A 21,643-nucleotide genomic window follows, 5' to 3' on the forward strand; every position below is an offset into this window, starting at 1 on the left:
CTACCTATATAAAACATATTTTCTGTTTAATCATAATTCATACTTATTCGACTAACTATGAAGAACCGGTACTTTAAATAACCGGTTACATTGAACTGAACCATGAACTGAATATATTGGGAAAAAATAACAGAATGCGCATCGCATTAACTGTCAAAATCACTCTGGCATAGTACGGGAAAATATCACAAGTGAAGTGACCAAAAATATTCTGAAAAAATACTACGCCGAATGAAGAATTTTGCTAATGATATAAATAAACATATTTTCGTGTATGAATTTAGTGTAACATGGATGTTCCGTGAACAGTTATAGTGATGTAAAATGACTTGTCTAATAGACAGTAGTGTTAATGTAACGTTGCTTTTATCAAAGTGGGTTTGAGTCTTATCTCTGTTGGCGTCCTCTTGTTTTTTATGGTTCAAGTTCATGATGGCAACAGTCGAAGAGACAGTTAAAGTGGCAGTGGTGACTGACCGTACGCCGAATATAATAACTGTTCGCTCGAGTACGCTAACTGCAGAAGAGTTGTGCATAATTTTATGTAAAAAGTATAAAATACCTCCACTGACACGGACGCTGTTTGCGTTAAGAGTCAAAGGGCGAGATTACTTTCTCAAAGATAATGCCAAAGTTCTCTCCAGCACCAGGGATTACGAGCTGAGAATAAGATTCAAGGTTAGTTATGTTTTTGTCCTAAAATAATGATGTATATGATCATCTGACACTTACTATGTATACCCATTTTTCAGTTATGATGAGTTGTTGTTGTAGTGTTTAGTATTTAGTATGAACTAAACGCTAATATTATGTAATATAAGTACCCTTGGGACTGTGATGCATTTCTGAATACAAAGTTAATGTCCTTGGTGATACCTGTTAGTCCAGAAATAGTTTTATATATTCACTAATACTTATGTGTGGTACTGACTATGTTTACAAACATGTGTGTAGTAATTACTCATATTTAGCACATACTTATTGATTACTGGATAAGTACAAATGCAGGCATCTATAATATGTATCTTATGTCTGATCAAACTAAATTATATTGCTAGATCAGTTTTCATTAATTATTGTTCTTTCAACAGGTACCTAGGTTGGAGTTGTTGATAACATTAGATGAGACAACTTATGATTACTATTTTCTACAAGCTAGAAGTGATGTGTACGAGAACAGAATCCCAGAGATTAAATATCCTGAACACAAGAAAGAAATGCTCGGACTTGGGATTGCTGATATGTGAGTGCTTCTGTTTTATATTAAAGGGACATATTGTTTACACTGTAGTGCCAATACTTAACATGTCTACTGTTTGTTTATGCTGTAGTGTTAATACTCCTCATGTCTACTTGGTTATTTGTTAGTTTTATATGAAAGGCAGTAGACTCAATAATATTCTCTATTGTTGCTTCTAAATTCTATCTGTTTATTCAGCCCACTTCTACCCCCTATTTTATGGGCCTGCCCTTTTCACATTAATTGCAGTTCTACACATTTCACATTGGTTTACAAAGTCTACTTTAAAAATATTTAAATGTTACAATTTTACTTTGGATAATAAAATTGTATGATTAATTTATTGCATGATATATTTTGTAAAAAGACTTGACTGACTTAAATACATGTTCAATGAAAACAAACTTATTGTTATCAGATAAAGTTTTATAATGTAGTTTAGAAACCATTTTATAATTTTAGTACAGCTTTTTGACTTTTAACTGCTTGTTTATATCTTTATTTTTACATAAGTGATATCTTTATAATATGAAGGTAGTAAGTAAAGCTCTACTTTAATGATATTGTTGAAAAATGTGACCCTTGTAACAACTTCTGTTTTTGTTGTTTGGCACATTTTAGCATTGACCATAACACAAATAAATAATGCACATTGAGAAGAAAATAAAACATCAATAAAGAAAGTATTATTCATGGCTTATAAAGCACATTATGCATAAATTACCACTTGAAATCAATTTGTCACTATCAATTTAGTACTGGGAATGGTACATGATGTACATACATTATTGTTGAAGATCATAAATTGTTGTGTGACTGTATTTAGACTCAGTGTACAACAATGGACTATAAAAATCTAATTACTGGGTCACGGTAGAACAATAGTACTGGTGCACAATTAACAAATGATCTCTTTAATTTACATGATGAACAACTTGTAGGACTACACCTTGTATGTTGATTACATGTTTCGTTCTGTCTGTCAAGTTTTAGACGTTTTTAAATCTTTATTTGGTACTATAAACATAGTTCCAGATATGTTGTTTTTTCGTAAACCAGTACTTTATCTGTGCAATGGATGTTCCAATATTTCACGTGCGAAAATCGCCGTAAATCTCTTATCATTTAAATTGTGAAGCTTTCTTTGTGCTATTCTTGGTTTAGACAGTCGTCGCACCTGCAATCGAAAGGCCAGCAGTCGGTCGCTCGAGGCACGATTAACTGTAAATCGATTAAATTAATTAAACATTCATGGGCTGTTTCCTATTCCACGGACGTAAGGTTTCGATGTGATTGAAGATGCTGGGTCGCATCAGAGTGCTATGCGCTTTTCTGTTGCTGACTAGTTACTCACGTAATACATAATTGCTGAATCGGTGCATTTATTAAGGAGGTGAAATGCTTCACTCTTTCTTTATTTGCTTTTACATTGATCGTGGTGCACAAAATCCATCAGTATATTACTATTTAGCCAGTGAGGTTGAGTTTTCTCTGCTGTGGAGCAGGCCTTTCTTTCTCCTCGGCGTATCTTTGTTATCATTTTTTGCTCTTAAATCATATACTCCGCTTTTACTATTTATTTACTACAAGAATTCGATCGTTGTATTCGCTACTTGCGCTAATGATGAGTGTACAGTCCTCAACAATATGCACCCGGAGAGAGTTCATAAAGCGTCAATTGGGCAGGATACTTGTCGACATGATCTCATTGTATGCCTCAATCATTTACAGTACCGTACCATTATTCAGATATCACAATAGAACGTATTAGTGTAGTTCTTTTCATATTGTCACAACAGATCAATAGATATTCAGTTACTAAGCAGGCATATTCTCTGTATTGTATGTAAAACCATTCTCCAGTGTTCGGGATAATGCTTGTTAGTATTGTTACATAATATATTCACGTCTTGTATCTCCAAAAATGGCGATTTTTACGTGATAAATTCCGACTACATAAATGTTTTTATTCAGGACACGTGCCACAGCTGAGGAAAAATTGTCGGTAAACGATGTTGTGAGGGATTATAAAAAATATATACCGAAAGTAATTGTGAGGCGGCATGGTCACGTCGCTAAGAAACACGCACACGACCAACTGCCCAAGCTCTGCTCTGTCGGCCACAACGTCAAGTAAGTATTGGAATGTGTCTGTTCATTTTGTTTTACTTATTCTTAACACCTCTATTATTTTTTGTTCCGTGTCGTGTGCTATTTTTGGTTTTAAGGTCGCAAATTCAATATTGCTGAAGTTAGGATTAAATAATACTAACTTTAACCAGGCGGCATTGCACGGTTCACAGTAGGGGCCCGGTGTATCACGTAGTATTCACTAAATATGATATCGCGTTATATACCTATGTATTTTACTTACATGTCGATGACCTGATTATAAATCCTTGGGCGAGAGGTATAAGAAGAACTTTTTGTTTGCTCTAAAATAGCAAAAATAAAAACATAATTGCGACATTGTGCAATTTTACGCTATTTGATGATGCTATAGCCTAGATTTAAATCAATTTATATTATTTTAAGTATCACTTATCAAAACAAAATACTCGCATAAAACTAAATAGAAGATAACGTAGGAGTTAGTTTTTATTCTTTCCAAGAATTGACAATATTCATTTTAATGTTTTCCTGCTTATCTGAATGCGAAAGAGATCTTAACGAACTTGCGCAGTGTTAATACTCTAAATTACCATAATACGCTAGAATTTTTAGTATAATATTTGACGAAGACACGGCCGACGTCTCGGCGAGACATAATTTTGGGGTCGATGAATTTAGTTTAGACTTGCAACGATCGACTGTTAAATTTTAATGATACGGAACCTTTACTTTGCAAATCACTCACAAAGATTTGTTTTGAATGGAATGTTAACAGTTTTTTAACGCGCAAGTTCAGTATCACACAATTGACTCAATACAAACGTAAGAAAATCGTTTTATTGTATTTTTGATTGAATTATTGGCGTGTGCAGTCCAGCGTGACACTTTTTTTTAAATCTAAAAATGTATTACTGAATATTATTATTATTTGTATGTAGAGTTTAAGGTCAAATCAGCAAATTTTCTTAACTTAGGTCATGCGTAGAATTTTAATGTTCTATTAGTTCTGACATAATACTATAAAACAACATGCTACAGTTTTGTGAGTCAACGACTTCTGGCAACTGGATGATATTATATTTGAATTACAAATTGTAAAGGACAAACGAGAAATGGCTTACTCAAGAAACCATTGCATCTTGGGAAATAATTTTAATAACAGCGATAGTATTGTTACGCATTCACATTAATTGGATATTACGCGGGGCAGATGATTACTGTGCTATGTATGTAGCGTAAACATGTGATTACATGTGTGTGGACCAGTACAATGAGAAGACAACAAGACATTACGGTATTCGTAAAAAAGAATGCTACAACCTCCACTTAAATCACACAAACACTATGTTACGTTTAAAAAAGGCAAAAACGAACGAATATAATTTGAAGATGATTGAGTCCAAACCTCTTTTGGATGTAAGTTGTATCTTCCGTGAATTGCAACCTCTCTTTCTCTTCATATAAAATGTGTAATTCTAGTTCCCAGGAAGATTAATGTACAAACAGTTTTGACGTACTTAATTATAAAACCGCAGCGTGGTTTTCGTTCTTCCTCATTCACACTCATTAAAATTTCTCCTCAAACAGGGGCTAAAACAGTTGCATGATAAAATTCATCAAGGTTTTATCCCCGAAGATGAAAAAAAAACATATCAAGTGTATTGATTTTGTGTTTTTATTTTGTCGTAAGATTTTCTTCGAATTCATCCGTTTGCAAGGATTATTTATCTAGTGGGCGTTTACATATACTCGCAAAAATATCAGTAGGTCATGCAAATATTTGTTCTATACCAGAAATGTGTCCGAACTTCGAAGTGAGTTGCGAATTCGGAAGACTATTAACATGAAGTAGGTACCGCAAGGACAAAAATCGATGATTTTTTCGTGATGCAAATATTTTTTCTTCGTAGGATTAACCCAAGTCGTCACACTTATTGGTGGTCCTACAGAGAATAAATTTAAAATTTAAATTTACCAATCTATGGATGAACAGTTTAACTTTAATTATGCATTTTTTTCAGTTACATAAAGAACCTATATTTGCAACAACTGTACATAATGGCTCCTAATTACTTGGCGGAGGAGTATGACAATGTTCTTTGGCAGAACGGCAATGACGTCACACCCGTGAAGGTGGTCGTGGCGCCCTTCCACCCTCACCAATCTGGCATACGTCTTTATAATACTGTTAAACGTGATGTAAGTAAATAAACATAATGGAATGTAATTTATAAGAAACCTTATCTTCAAACATTCTTAATTGAACTTACTAATATCCCACTGCTGGGCAACGATCTTCTCCCGGAATGAGGAACGGGTGAGGCCTCGAATCCACCACGCTGCCCAAGTGCGGATTGGACTTTGCATACCTTCTATAACTGTTTCTCAAAAACTCTCGGACATTCAAGGTTGCATCACGATATTTTCCTTCATCGTTGGAACAAGTGTTAATTATTTCTAAAACACACATAACTTCGAAAAATCATTTATGTGTTGCTTGTTACGAACCCTCGACCACCTGAGTAGGAAGCGCAACTTAAACCACGGCTATCATTTCTTTTTATATTTATTTATTATTATCTTGAAGGAACTTAAATTGATCACAGCGTATTTCCTGTTTTTTTAAGTTTGGCAATATGATTTCAGTGGTCTCAAGTATGTAGAATAGAAGAACTAATTTATTTGACAAGAAATGGTGAACATTCAGTAGAAATATCAAGACGAGGGACACCTTTATTTTTTAAATTCAAATCGGAAGAGCAGTTGTCATCGTTTATATCTGTCTGCGATGGATACTACAGGTTTGTATGTTATTAAAATATAATCATTTAATGATAATGGGATTTGTTTTTATTATAATCACAATCACATTTTAATAAATATAAACACGATGATGGCGTTAATTTCCCATGTAAAAAAAACTAGTTAAATAGTTATGAATAATAATATGTTTTATTCTTAGATTAATGGTTAAATGGACGTTCAATTTATCAAAAGACGACGAAACCCCATCGTTAAAAGAACTGCAACGGATAAAATGTCACGGGCCTGTCGGGTAAGTGCAATAAAGGGGTGCATATAAAGCAATTAAATACTGAGAATTTGGTTTAGTAAAAACTTTATGTTTGTAGGGGCGCGTTTTCATACCGCAAGTTGGAGGAGAAACGAGGGAAAAAACACGGTTGTTATATACTACGGCAGTGTCAAGACGATTATAATGTTTACTATTTGGACGTGTGTACTAAAAACAGGTTTGTAGTTAACTTGTGAACTTTTTATATTATTTTGAAAGTAATTCAGTGACTTATTGTTATGTGTGTTAAACTTTAATAGCGCTTGCATTAGGGTTATTTTTATAAAGAAACAAGTTTATTATGTTATTTTTTACCCCTTGCTGTCCCACTGCTGGGAAAGCGTCTTTTCCCGAATATGAAAGGGGTTAGGCCTTGAGTCCACCACGCTGGCCAAGAGCGGATTGGGGACTAAATAATAAATATTTAAAATTCCCTTCTAATTTATTCGGTACTTTATGAACAGTGTAATTATTCGTCCCCAGTACAACAGAGACGTATAGAATAGAATTCAAAGGGCATTGTTACGTGTTCAACAACGAAGAGTACTACAGCATCGAGAGATTAGTCGGATGTCATCAGAATCCAGAGCAGAGGATATATTTGAACGAATGTATACCGCCCTCCGAATATGGTAAGTGAAACTTAAGTATTTTCATATAATATGTTATTGTACACATGACAAACGGGCGTCAAACTTTAAACTTTCGTTATGTTTGGTGTTAAATCGCCTTTATTGTTGAAGCTATTACTAGTGTTCATAATTAATCGTTGGGTAAGCCGGTGAATAAAATACATTCGCAAACCCAAGTAATTAAGTTCGGAAGAATCTCATGTAGCCAGACACGTCCGTGTTACTATTAAGATTTTTTACCTGAAAAAGCGCATGTCCTATCCTTCATAAGTTATTAAAAAAGTTATTTCCCGGCGAGTAGCGTGCATTCACTAACATTATTTTACTGCAACGAGCATATAATATATGTGGTACGTAAAATATGTGCTTTTTGCAACACCTATTTACAATTTCAATTCTTTGTTGGCTTATTATCAGAATATCGTAATAGTATAAAAAATATAATATCTTCAAATTGTATTCGGTCTCCAGGCACTACAAATGTTCTGGTATCACGCATTAGCCTGCCACAAAGGTGTTAATAGGGCATTTACACCTTATTACTTTTGTAAAAAGTGCGATATGTTTCACCATTAAGACAGCGGGTTATGTTCGCGGAATCCATGGTAACTTGAACATCAGAGCGGTTACCATTGCTATGATTACGATGCTTCATAAACCACTTAGACCTTACTCTGAATTGTTTTAAATACTCGGAAAAGCCTATACATTATATAAAGCCTGTCAGGCTCAGTAGTCAGTCGTCTAGAAAATACCAATAAAATCGAACTAAAAAATATATGTTCGAAGAATTTAAGTAATGCGATAGTTCAAAAAAGTTAATGAATACAAAAATGTTAAGCTTTTTGTCACTTAATTATTTATTTGTAGCCGTGTTAATTGCCTGCTAGGGGGTATCATGGAGTATCGTGTTCGTGTGAGTTCTTAACATAAGACAACTTATTAGTTTTTTAACGTATTAGATTGGATCATTCATATTTTAACGTTTTAAATATTGATTTATTTTGTATTTAGGGTGTTATATTTTTGTTGAAAAAAAAAATACCGGAAATAGCATTGCCGGTTTAAAAAAATATGAAATCTATTTAAAAGTATCGGCCCAGTTACGTCAATGGCTTAATCTAAGTTTAAAAGTAATGTGCCAAAGTAATAGCAAAATTATCACAATTTATTTTTTTCCACGTATTTGCCAATGTTATTTATTTGCTCATTCAGTTGTAATACTTAATTAAGAATATAAACAAAAACATTCTAAAGAAAATATTAATCATATTAAAGCATTCTCGTAATTAGTTGTTATGTTTTATTTTTTATAGATAAGTCGCAGCTTCTGTTATGCGGCGAGCCTGTGAAGAAAGGTGTCCGAATTGACCAGGCGGAGTTACAGGAAATATTGAAAGACAACCGCAGTCCCCGCTGTCTTCCTAACAAGGACATACTATTGTATACAGGTAAAATATACATACAATTAATTAACCATACATCTAAAGGTGGTTACTTACTCGGAGCATTATTGTGTGCACTCTCGCCGGCCGGCCGGTTTTTTTGACCCATTACTGTCCCACTGCAGGGCTAGGGTCTCTTCTCAAACGAGGGGGAGGGGTTAGGCCTTGAGTCCACCACGCTGGCCAAGTGCGGGGTGAGGACTTTGTATGCCCTTAATAAAAGTATTAAACAAATTTTAGGTATGCAAGGTTTCCTCACGATGTTTTCCTTCACCGTTAGAGAATTTCTTGGGAGGAGCTACCTTAAACCACTCTGCTGTAACTGCTTTTCGCGATAAAGTGTTTTTTTCAATATTCAAGATCTATCTGTAATAACTTTCTAAATTGAATACGTTAAGTTACCGATATCATAATTTATAATTAACTGACTTCGGTAGGAATTGCTATCCGTATATGGGTGTATAGAAAGCGAGTTACGACTTACGATATAATGATAGATAATGCTAATGCTTGTTCGTAGACAGTAGATAGGGTAATAGATTCTATCTAGTACAATACAATATGCCAAATCAATGTTGTGATTATCAAGCACTAGCTGACCCGCGCAACTTCGCTTGCGTCACATTAGAGAGAATGGGTCAAATTTTTCCCCGTTTTTGAAACATTTTTTACTGCTACTCTGCTCCTATTGGTCGTAGCGTAATGTTATATAGCCTATAGCCTTCCTCGAAAAATAGGAAAAATTCTAATCGGACCAGTAGTTCCTGAGATTAGCGCGTTCAAACAAACCATCAAAGAAACTCTTCAGCTTTATAATATTAGTATAGATTCATTTTTGTTAACTGCTATTCTATCTATTGTCTATTGAGATGAGAGTACTCTGCTGTGTCATACAACAAGTGGTATTTATTAATGTTCGGTTTTTCGCACTATAAATCATATCATGAACGTTATCAATGCGTCACGGATGTCGTCCTTTAATTAACTTTGTATCTCAAGTTTTGCTATAAATAGACTTGTTTTCTATTTTTGTAGTCTTAACATAATTTATTTATTTATTCATGTTATTCTTGGAATTTATATTTATGAATCAACTGATTAATAGATAGTCATTTTAAGTGTATTTTAGATAAATAAATTACATTTGTGCGAACACGTAACGTTCGGAATAAAGTGCTCGCACACAATACAGTACGAGTACGCGCACACGTTGTTACCTCCGGTGTATACCATACTTAAGGATTATCGTAATGTAAATATATGCAATATTCAAGTTTATTATGTATCAATAATTGGTCAGTAATGAGTTTTTATTCCGCTATTATTTTTTAGGGTTCCGTACCCAAAGGGTTAAAACGGAATCCTATTAGTAAGCCTTCGCTGTCTGTCCGTCTGTCTCCAGGTATCTCATAAACCGTAATAGCTAGAGAGCTTAAATTTTCATAAATTATGTATTTACGTTGCAGCTTTAACAACAGATACCAAAAATTAAAAAAATATACATATTTAGGGAAATTTCCATACAATAAACATGTTTTTTTCGTATTTTCTGGTATGGACCTCATCGTGCGTGAGTCGGACTCGCACTTGGCCGGTTTTTATGTTACATATAGATAATAATTGACAGTTCGGTACGATCATTGTCGTATGATAATTTTAGTAAGTGGTGAGTCAGGCAGAAAAATAAAGAGGGTTAATTGTTCATCAATGTATGGGACTGGTGGGAAAGACCCTACTTTACATGGCGTAAGCCTAGGTACTTAGTTGTAGTTATAATAAAGTTGTATGGTAGGCATATGGATAAGTGAATTTAGGTTATTAGGTGTATGACAGTACGTTAGTTTCGTATATGGGTTGTTTACCCAATTGTTATAATTATAGGCATGTTTAATGAATAAGCTTCTGTGGCGTGGTCAATTCCCGGGTCTGTCAAAATACTATCGCTATTTTTTATTAGAATATTTTTAAACGTAAACCCAGAGGTTACTTAAATGGATAATAACTCTCACCCCCTATTTATTACATAGTACTAACATTGTTAATGGTGAAACGTATGTCTATTGTTTCATACACTTCTGTCTACACTTTCGGGTTTAACAGGTGTGATATTCTGTATGTGTGTAATGAATGAGCTTTCTATAATAACCTATATATTGTTAATGTTGTCTAGGTTCTGAAAAGGTTGGCTCTGAGAACATTACGGCGACCTACAAAGCGTTGTGGAGACTGGACGAGACCAAGAAACTGCTGGTTGCTTTCAAAACCTTACAAAGGGACAACGCTAATGATCATTTAAAGGTTGGTTTACTTCCCATTTGATGCATAAATTATTTGCTTTTAGTAGGTACATTCACGAGCAGAGATGCACTACTTTCTCGTATGAAAATATCAATTTAATTTTAGCTCAGTAATTGTATAATTAATTTGAAGTTAACAAACAGTAGTCTTTTTGCTATTTTCATTTATAAAATACTGATAAAAACTTGACTACATAAACTATGTTGTTATTAAATCGAACTTCCTAATAAATAAATTTCTAAGAATCGACTTCTTGTAAAGTATGATCCTTTAATATTCGACGTCAGAGTCAAATTCAAGGTACCTACGGAACAGGACAATATCATTTATACTAAACTGTACATTTTAACTTATTACTGTCTCACTGTTGGGTAACCTCAAGGCCTCCTCGGCAAGGGATTCCTCCCGGAATTAAGGAGGAGGTTTTACAACTCATAAAAAATCTGGTATTGTGGGTTTTCGAAAGGAAACAATTTCAACCGTGATTTGTTGGTATTATAATACAATGTTTTACAGGACTTCGTGGAGTTGGCTAGCAAGTGGGCGTGCGTTCAGTCTAGTTCGATGGTGAGGCTGTACGGCGTCACGTTGAGCTCACCCACCGCGCTAGTGCTCGAGTACCTGCCATACGGACCCTTTGATGATTACCTCAGGTAAGATACCTTATATTTATTGATATAAATTGAGTACTAACACTGTACATGGCGTAATTTGGGTGTATTTTATATAATTTATATATGTCTGTACTCGGTACTGTACCGGTATAACAACATAATCTTTAATAAACACATCCGTTTTTCACTATTGGTAATATTAGTCTCATGTAATATGTAAACTTTAAACTGATATATTCAATACAAGTTATTGAGTAGGTAGTATTATAATTAATAATTTTATATTATAAAGTTATTTATATTGACCGCCACGATAACACTGTTTCCGATACAAACGAACCGATATCGGGACATTGAAATTTTTGGAAAGGCCCATCACGCTTTGCATTGACTGACGTGATAACCCATTTAACCCTTTTCTGTCTACGATAAATTGTTATCAAAGGTAGGTATATGAGCTGTCTCGCTGATCCTAGTATTACTGTGGTTTGTTTTGGGTTTGATTCCCATACCGGCGAGAACATCATTAAAGGTTATCCTTTAGGAATTGAATAAATAGCAGTTCGGAGACAGACTCTATTTTTCACATTACTTCTATAAATGTGAAGAGAAAATTAATCTGCAGCCTGGAAAGTAGTCTATATTCTTAATGTGATGATACACGATTTAAGACATCTTTCGTTCGCGTGACACTACTTACCGCTGGTTTTTTGAGGTATTTTTAGCGGTAGTTTATCTATTCAATAGCGTTTAAGCTCATTTAAAAATTACAGTTTGAATAGATAAACTACCGCTATTAATGTACCTTAGAATCCGGAGGTTAGCAAAACATGTCCTAAAAGTGTCGCTAGAGGGCCAAACTTAAAGATACATTATATTTATCATCAGGGAGCATGAGGATCGCGTAAAGCCTATCCACTTGAAGAAGGTAGCGGCGGGGCTGGCCCGTGCACTGTGGGACCTGTCGGAGGCGGGCGTGGTGCACGGCTACATCCGCTGCCGCCGCCTGCTGCTGGCCGCGCACGACGGGGACCGCATGCTCGTCAAACTGTCCGGGCCTACGCTGAGGCAGTACACGCCGCTCGAGTATGTATAACTTTCGACTAACTTTTAAGTGTTTTGTTTCGTGTACGAGGGAAACTTACAAACAAGGCTATTTTGAAAGCCACATGATGTATATACATACGGCCTACTCTTTGTGTCTATATATAGGAATAACAAGCGCATAGATAAAAAAAGGGACGTAGCCGATTTTTGAGGAATTTAGACTTAAATAAAGTAAATGCTACGCCGTATAACCGACAGTAATTGTATGGAAACACTGAGTGTAACCAATTTTTTTTCTGATTGCATCTTGAATGTTAGATAACTATCAAATAAATTTTAGTCACGATGACAGATAAGAGTTCAGGTTTATTTTTTCATTTGTTATTATTTAATTTACAGTGTTCATTGGATGCCAGTAGAGTTCCTGAAAGACATGAGCCTGGCAAAGCGGTCGGTGATGGGAGACATTTGGGCATTCGCCACTACGCTGTGGGAGGTGTTCTCGTACGGGCAGTCACCGACTGACACTAACCCTGTATTGACTGCTAGAGTATGTACTATTCAACTAAATCTTTACGTAGCGGCTCATAATACTTTCGTCCGGGTTGGATAATGTACTTATGCTCTATTCGAGTAAGGATCCTTGGATTAGATCTTTTGATGCATTTCTTTATTTCATCTTCCGTGTCAGTTGCTCAGTAATATCTGTGACTATATTTCCCCGACTCGTATTCAAATAGTTTCTTTCGCTTTGGATTCAATAACTGAAGTAATTAAAGTATTCATAGCTCTAGGTTTCTCACATGAAAAATGTTATGTTCCCTCAGAGCTACGAGAACGGCGACCGCCTATTACGTCCGGCGCGGTGTCCGGGCGAGGTGTGGGCGCTCATGCGTCAGTGCTGGCAGCCCGACCCGCTGCGGCCGCAGGAGATCATGCGAGACATGAACCATATGCTGCACAGGGGTAACTATAGCCAACAGAGAACAGAGCATTACTTTACCGTAGTCGTTTGTATGAAATGAATACGGAGCAGAATCGTTGTATGTTCTTTATTGTTGTAATGCAGTAGTCGATGGTCTAACTTAAGTGGGATGAGTACCTACGTGCTGCCGTGTCTCGCTGATGTTTTCGTTTTTCAGTCCATACTCGTTTTTATGTAAAAAAACAATCAAAAAATTGTAGGCGGTAAAAAACACAATTTGTTGCTGTAGTATAGTTTCTCGGTACCGTTTTTAATTACTTATTAATACCAGATATCAATAAAAGGAGGTGTCATTTTGTAGGCGATTATGAAAAATAAAATGAATCATACGAAATGCCATAAGGTCAAAGATAACAATAACTAATAATTACGAGTTAGATAACAATAAATAATTACTTTTTATTATTTTGAGTGTGCTAATTAAATAATAATGTTATATTTACAGAGTATGTCCCGATCCACGAGTACGAAGAGCCAAAGATATCTCTAGAACACATGGAACACACAGAAACTGTATCAAGTAAGCATTGAAAATATTTAACAACTGTTACTTTACATTTCATGCAACATTGGATAGGTGTTTTCACTTACTTCTTGTTGCAGGTGATAGATTTATACCGAGCGAGTTAAGTGATGCAGGCAGTAATAAATCTTTAATATCGGACAGCAGCGTGCCGTCGATGAACGGCACTATGTCCGACCAGTATGACAATCCAGTAAGTACTTTCTTGAATTTCTTTCTGGTAAAATAAAATAACACCATTAAAGTGTAAAACGTAACGTAAAAAGTAAAACGTGTGATTTGACATGCTCATTTCATTTTACCGTGGTGTATTTAGTTTGACCTTTAAATAGGGTTATTTTTGTAAATAATACTATTATTGCCCAGAAACCATCTTCATCCTTATATAATTTTCTTAGAATTAATTTTTAAGGCCTGGTTTGCCATTGAATATATTCGTATCGTGCAGTTCGCGGACAACAAGAGCTCGAACTCTCTGGACAGCATGAACCCGCTGTCGTACGCGCTGCGCGGTTCTCTGCGGTCCCGCGCCAGCGGCGCCAGCGCGGCCAGCGTGTGCGGCGGCCGGGCGCTGCCCGACGACGACGAGCTGGCGGCCGCCGCGCCGCGCCTCATGGAGTCCATCGTGTCGCAGGGCAAGACCTACCTCGTCACACTCACCAAGAAGATTGGCAGCGTAAGTTCTAACATACTACTATCTTGCTCCTGTCAATTTTCATACTAGGTATCTCAATTTATAATTCCAACCTGTATTTGACCCCACTGGGTGGTGGGGTCAATTACATTAAGAGATAAAATCTGGCATGAAAGAGAGATAATTGTATTGTGATCTTGTAACAGGGAAACTACGGTCACGTGTACAAAGGATGGATGGAGCGCGACAACCAAGAATCTCAGAGACGAGAGGTGGCCGTGAAGAAACTGACGCGACAAGCTTCCGAGAGAAACGGCACACTGTATGAAGATTTTAAAAACGAATTAGAAATTATGAAGGTATATACTATTTTATATCTCAACTGTAACAACTTAGATACACCAATTAGTTTTTATGAAAAAAAAAAAAAATGGAACACTTTCTCAAATTTTTCATAAATAGTGTAAATTTGATAAATATTTTCATAATTTTTGTATACGAAATGCTTATATCGAGAGTCAAACATGCAGTTTACCATGCATAATTTATTATGAATACTAGTGGTCGCCAAGAAGTCGAATTTCGACTATAATTAATTTGATAACAAATGATTTATGTAAATTTTTTGTTTGTTTCGCAGTCACTTCAACATATAAACATAGTGGAGATCCTTGGTTACTCGTGGGACCACGGCTCGGACGTGCTCATCGTGATGGAGTACTTGGAGGAAGGCTCGCTCAACTACTACCTCAAGTTCCAGGGCGATAAGCTTCGTATATCGCATCTGCTCAAATATGCCCGGGATATTGCCACGGTATGCAAACATTACACCATTTTTCATTTAAGATTTTTATTTGAAAGAGGTAGACAGATACCGAGTTTCAAAAATATTTGAGAAGGAGAGCTGGTACGTTTACAAAGTAGAGTTATTTTCGGCACATGTGCGATAGATTTTAATACGGGTCTTTATCAATCTCAATGTATTAATGAATTTAGCATGTGGTAGTCAATTCGGTAACTGGGTGTATATCTACTCTAAAATGACACTGCTTCTTCTTCAGGGTATGGACCACGTGTCGGCTAAGAACGTGGTTCACCGCGACTTAGCGACGCGGAATATTCTAGTCGTGAACAAATATCACGTGAAGATATCCGACTTCGGCCTCGCTCGGATCATTCCCAAGGAGGAGAGCGCGTATAGACTCAAGACTGAAAGACTGCTGCCTATTAACTGGTATGTACTATCTAACTTTCCTCATAACAATGGACATTTTAATTAATTATTAGTATCCTGGCTAACGTAGAGTACACGTAGTAATCATATACTTAGATTACGTATACGTAAAATAATATGACGTGCGTCATTTATTTATTCTGCTACTTCTTTTACTGCTTTTCTGTTCTATTTCGAATAAGCCAGGTACATTTCTTATCATGCCTTATTCCTACAACACGACATTCTATTTTTAATGCCGAAAAGATAAAAGCAATACTATAATACTACAAGGAGTATAATAATATGCATCTTCTATCAGGTATGCACCGGAATCGGCGGTGGAGCCGTGGCACTTTTCAACGAAGAGTGACGTGTGGTCGTACGGCGTGACGGCGTGGGAGATCTTCACCCGCGCCAAGGAGGAGGTGCCCAAGTTCAACGTGGAGCGGCCCAGGGACCGCGCCTCATTGTGAGTTTTTGTTCAATTACATTTATTCAACTAGAAGATGAAGTAAACTAAATGCTTTGGAAACTAAATACGTTACTTGACTATCGTGGCCATATCTATGGGGTGGCCGCCACAATAGCTTTTACTCGTTGACAGTTGACCACTAGCGTAACAGTTATAGTTACAAAAATCTCACAGGCACTTATTTCAGATACATGATTATTTTGTTTCTTTTCAGCTTTCAAATCCCAGACGGTTGTCCGTCGGAGATATTCAGGCACCTAATGAAAGACTGCTGGAACCTCGACCCCAATCTGCGGCCCAAGTTCATTGATCTCGTGCACATGTGTAAGCGATTTATGGACGAGTATAAATAGTGTTTTTACTCCGTATTGTTCGGTTTAACGATAATGCACAAATTGTTCGACAAGACTGTTACGTTAGTACATACGTCTAGGAAATTGTTTGAAACCGTCCTGAGAATTGGTAGTTAGTTTCGTATTCTTTGATTTATTTATCATAGAGATTAACGAGTTAGCATTGCTTTTGACGTAAAAATACTAATTCTAATATGATTTTATGTGAAGCGGATGAGTTAGACTGTGTGTTATGAATATTGTGCATTATTGATTGAATCTGACTCTCAGTATAAAACATTGTAAAGAGAAATGGGCTGACATATATAACGTACAAGTAGTTGTGTGTACCTTCATGGTATAATTTCGCATAGAATCTAATATTTGGGATGTTTATATCGTTGTATATTAGAGGCCATATTTCACGATTATGTTTGTTATAGTTGCGTTATTGCACAAAACTACTAGAGATCAGCGGAGTGTATGTGTTATTGTGGTTCCTCGAAGCATTTGCCTTAGTTTTGTATATTTCTTAGTTATTTGTAAATATTTATGTGTATGTTAATTCTATGTTAAACAATAATGTATCTCAATCAAGTGGAATCTATCAATATTTGTGTCTTTCAGTGCAATCAATTGACGAAGGAGAATCAGTTTTTTCAGTATGTCTATTATAATTACTGTTTAGTCTTTCTGCTTGTATATTTCACTTGACTATGAATTTATGAAATTAAATTTTGACGAAATGTATACTTGCCGTATATGACTATTGAGAATATAATTTAAGTATAAGCAAAGTTATAATTACTATGTAATCAGTGAATGTATAAGTTTCGCTAGTCTATGCCATTCTGGAATGTATCTGCCGAGAACGTTGATGTCCGCAGTATGGGAGCTGTTGTGAAACTATTTGTTATAAGTTTAGAAACGTTTGACTACAAAGTGACAACGAATATTAAATTGTATGACAGGACATAAAATCACGTTCCACAGAATGGTCACTTGCATTGTTTCACTATTAAACCAAAGATGATATTAAAATATGAACATTAAGCCTAGAGATCAATTTATTTTAAGATATATTATGTACATTTTTAATTTTACGCTTTATCGTAAGTTTTGCAATTCACTGTTGTGACAAATAAAGTATGTATAGCTATAATTTTTAGGTAGGTACAAAAATATAATCGGGTAATGAACTTTTACACTGTAATTAATTTTAGAAATTTATTATTGTTTAGATATGATTGGTAAATATTTTATAAAATTGTTTTTTTAATTATTATTTTTCACAACATCGCGTTAAAGTATGATTAGGAATCGGTATTGTGATCACATAGACTGAGAATTTGAGATGAATCGGTGCTAATGAATGAAATTGGGCCTTATATTTTATTGTCGAGATGGTATAGAGATTGGTAAAGATCCATGTGTGATTGTAGGAATCTATTTTCTACAGAGATGTTCGGATTTAAAACGAAAAATACGTGTGATGTTTCAAAAGTACCTTATTTGTTATAATTGGCAATAATCCGTTTATCGTATTTCAGATGTTTACTTTTATTTTTTCAGGCAGACTATTTTGACTCCCTATTCTTTACAAACGAAGTCAGGTTGAAATATTATAATATATTTACATACGTATATTAATCTGAGTTTTATTTTAATCGCGTGAACATTTTACATTTTGTCTCTTCGAATTGCTTTTTAAATCATAAATAGTCGTTAAGGAAACAGCTTAGTTCCGAGATTGTAATATTTTGGACAATGGCTTCAATCATGTTTGTACGTCAATGGAAACAAATTTTATAAGCAAAACTTGTAGAAGGTCAATATTGTGTCAATTATATCGTTGTTATTTTTGAAAACACAACTAATTTGTTATATTCATTTTTAATATAAAAGAATAAAGGGGACTTCATATTATTAATTTTTATACGTACAAGTTAAGTAGCTTTGCGCAAATTGTTTGATAATGTTCCATATAGTATTTTTTTATTACATGTTGCCAAGTGAAACTTGTTGAGCTTGTACTATGTGTGTTTGAGTAGTATCTAGTGTCCGTGTCTAGTGTACACCTAATATTATAATGATCTGTCTCAAATAATCGTGTTTAAATCAGAGAAACGAGTCAATTTTCAGTCAAATTTTTGATCAAAAGCAAATAATAAACTGCGCCTATAGTAAGATCGTTTATCGTTAAGCTAAAAAACGTATGTTTAAATAAAAATACTTTATCGGTGTTCATTGTGTAGCGACTTCTATTCAATTGACTGTAGTATTTTTTAAATTTAGGAAATATTGTAAGATCCGTGGACCAGTCTCAAAATTTCAATCTTACGTAGTGAGGTCTGAAACACAGACAATTGTATTGTTTCGGTAGTTTGACGAAAGTAGTGCTGTGTTAATGTTTGAAATTATGTCTGCGTATGTAGCAACTTAAAATAAGGATATTGTTGCTAAAAGTCAAAATAACACCAAGAATTTCCTTTGTGTTCCCGCGTTTTTTGTTTGCGCAATTTGCCTGTATGGTTCGAAATTTTAAATCGTAAGTTTTACTATCGTTCTATATCTCGACACGATATCTTTAGAACACAAACGAGTACGTAGAATTCTGCCGTTTCAATGTGTGAACAAATCTTATTATTGCTTGCTCATTGGCAACAAAAAATCCTTTTTTCATTTCGAGAATTTGAGCTTTGGTTATATTCGTTTGTATTCAAGAGGTAACGTCGATATATAACGCCTGCTTAGAAAGTTGCTGTAAATATTAGTTACATTTTATTAAAATAAGTGAAATTTGTTTATTATAATTTTACATTAGACTTTTTGCCGTTTCGTTCAATGATAGACAAACACCGGCTACTGTTTCGTAAAATATTTCTTTATAAAATAAAACGAAGGATTGTATTCAATACAAAGTCCATTCTATTAGTTGAGAATGATTTCCTTTAGATAATGGGATAGCCATTTGTTCTACAAATTATGAACGTCCTGTGTTCCGGCATATAATAAATTAATATTAAATATCATACGGCAGTTATTGGAGCAGGGTCACAGTACTAGACATTTTTGTATGCAAGAATGCAACAATGCGACACATTCGATGCAAAGTTGTCCAAACCACCGACGGAATTATACATTAGTTTTTACTTTTGACTCTTATTAACTTTTAGTTCTTTTGTTTCGCGACTTTTTTGTATGTGTATTGACATTTTGTAAGAGATTTTACTTTTCTACTTTGAACGAAATGGTATCGTGTTTAATGTTCTTTTGCCATGAAAATTGAAATAAATTATTGGTACGTGATAAAGCATTTTATTACATTTTCACCCTTTTTTACTATAAACAATTGCTCAATTTATCAAAATAATGACTATAATTATTTTCCATGTTTCGTAAAAGTATCAAGATGTGCAGTTTTTTCTCATACCCGCGACTCTACTATTCATCATAATGGACTGGAAAACCGTTGTGCATTTGTATATTTTTCAAATTATAGCTTTAAAACATTCCCGTGTCGACGAGACTTGAATAATAAACTAAGTGAATAGTGCACGCCGTAATTGAATCAAGGTAACAGACAGCCAGCACTTTTCTGTTGGCGCTTTCATTTAGAAGTTTCCCTGACTGTGTTTAATGGCATAACTTTGTACACGGCAATGAGACACCTACACAAATGATTAAAACTACTTACTTTTGTATTCACAGCTCGTGGTACTGTTTAACTTTTTAATTATTAGTGGCATTTAGCGTATCTTACTAATAAAGTATAATAAGATGTCTTGTTGTATCGAATTTCCAGCTTCCTTTACGTTTAGCGCTTTCTCAAAACTATGTTCTCAAGTATGTTTCTACATTAGATCAGGTGTCTCTGAACGCGACCCTTCTTTAGTCCTACACAGATAAGAATACTGTCTATATCCTTCAATAATGCGTAGGTATTGATTTATTGCTGGAAAAATATGTTTCATCCAGATTGAACATAAGTATTAGCAGAATTTAAGAAAGCATGCGATCCACGCACCCTTGTTCTTCCCACATGGGAAATGAATGAAATGATGGAATAAATTAACATAAAAGTTGGTACACTTCTATCGTTTTATAAATACGATGATATTTATAGAAGCTTTCGTAATTAAAATAAATCTACAGAATTTATGCAAATGGGTTTCCAAAGTAAGAGGCAGTCTATAGATAGCGCGTAATGGCTAATGGGTCGGCAGATTAAAGTATTTATTGAGATGAAATCCTTTTGCACTCATTAGTGGAAAATATGAATTCATAATTAACTCTAAAGTTATCACAGAGTACTTTATGGAAATTATTGTACTTACCTTATTATTTAAATACTACACTTCATTATTGAATTAATAATAGGTACCTACCTACTAATTAAAACGTATCTAAGAGTGGTTAAGATAACCTTGGTTTTTATATTAAATTGATTAAACACTATATAAAAAAAAAACAAAACTCGACTTAATTAAGCAACTAAATGAAGACTATGAAAATGATGTATTGCCAAGTAACTAAATCTATATATTATAAACATTCTAACACAGCGCATCGACCCCATATCTATGTACTACATTAAAAGACTTTCCGTTGTGTCTGCCATCAATTTCGCATCATAGTAGTGTAGCTTTTGTCTGTTGTAACACTGATCTCCTTTATTAGGAGAGATTAGTACCTACTAACTTTAAAACCAAAATCAAAGTTAAGTAAGCAAAAGTGAATTATGCAAACCAGTATGAATAATCTAGGCATTACGGTAAAATTAAAGCGTACCGACCTATGTCTGCTCGTTAATTTCCACTAGCGGTTCCTTAGGATTATTACCGTAATCGCCACTTGGCAGGCGGAAACCGCAACCCATTCATCTGCTAAACCCTAAAGTTGCCGCTGACTCCAGATTTTAGAATTTCATGTTAAATTAAATATAATTAAGCTAAGCCGCAACGGTGTTTAAATTATAAAGCTATTTTTAATGTTAGTTGTATTTTGAAACATACGTTTC

The 21,643-nt window shown here is 34.8% G+C and overlaps 1 protein-coding gene across 1 annotated transcript; it reads left to right on the forward strand.

The window, feature by feature from the left end:
- Positions 1-146: 146 nt before the first annotated feature.
- Positions 147-19,930, forward strand: hop (tyrosine-protein kinase hopscotch). The gene is made up of 22 exons (XM_076125457.1): positions 147-678; positions 1,092-1,243; positions 3,215-3,373; positions 5,374-5,551; positions 5,999-6,153; positions 6,315-6,407; positions 6,484-6,603; positions 6,909-7,057; positions 8,374-8,508; positions 10,673-10,800; positions 11,317-11,453; positions 12,303-12,500; positions 12,861-13,011; positions 13,289-13,427; positions 13,892-13,966; positions 14,050-14,162; positions 14,418-14,645; positions 14,810-14,962; positions 15,244-15,417; positions 15,665-15,837; positions 16,139-16,288; positions 16,506-19,930. The coding sequence occupies exons 1-22, from the start codon at positions 430-432 to the stop codon at positions 16,642-16,644; spliced, it is 3,348 nt and encodes a 1,115-aa protein (XP_075981572.1). The 5' UTR covers positions 147-429; the 3' UTR covers positions 16,645-19,930.
- Positions 19,931-21,643: the final 1,713 nt, after the last annotated feature.

Source organism: Anticarsia gemmatalis, chromosome 17 (genome assembly GCF_050436995.1).
Source record: "Anticarsia gemmatalis isolate Benzon Research Colony breed Stoneville strain chromosome 17, ilAntGemm2 primary, whole genome shotgun sequence".
NCBI lineage: Eukaryota > Metazoa > Arthropoda > Insecta > Lepidoptera > Erebidae > Anticarsia > Anticarsia gemmatalis.

Excerpts from the sequence above, each read along its gene's own strand:
- hop (XM_076125457.1), top strand. The coding sequence starts at position 430 with ATGATGGCAACAGTCGAAGAGACAGTTAAAGTGGCAGTGGTGACTGAC. Across the intron at positions 6,604-6,908 it reads GACGTGTGTACTAAAAACAG|TACAACAGAGACGTATAGAA; the intron begins GTTTGTAGTTAA and ends ATTCGTCCCCAG. Across the intron at positions 7,058-8,373 it reads TATACCGCCCTCCGAATATG|ATAAGTCGCAGCTTCTGTTA; the intron begins GTAAGTGAAACT and ends TATTTTTTATAG.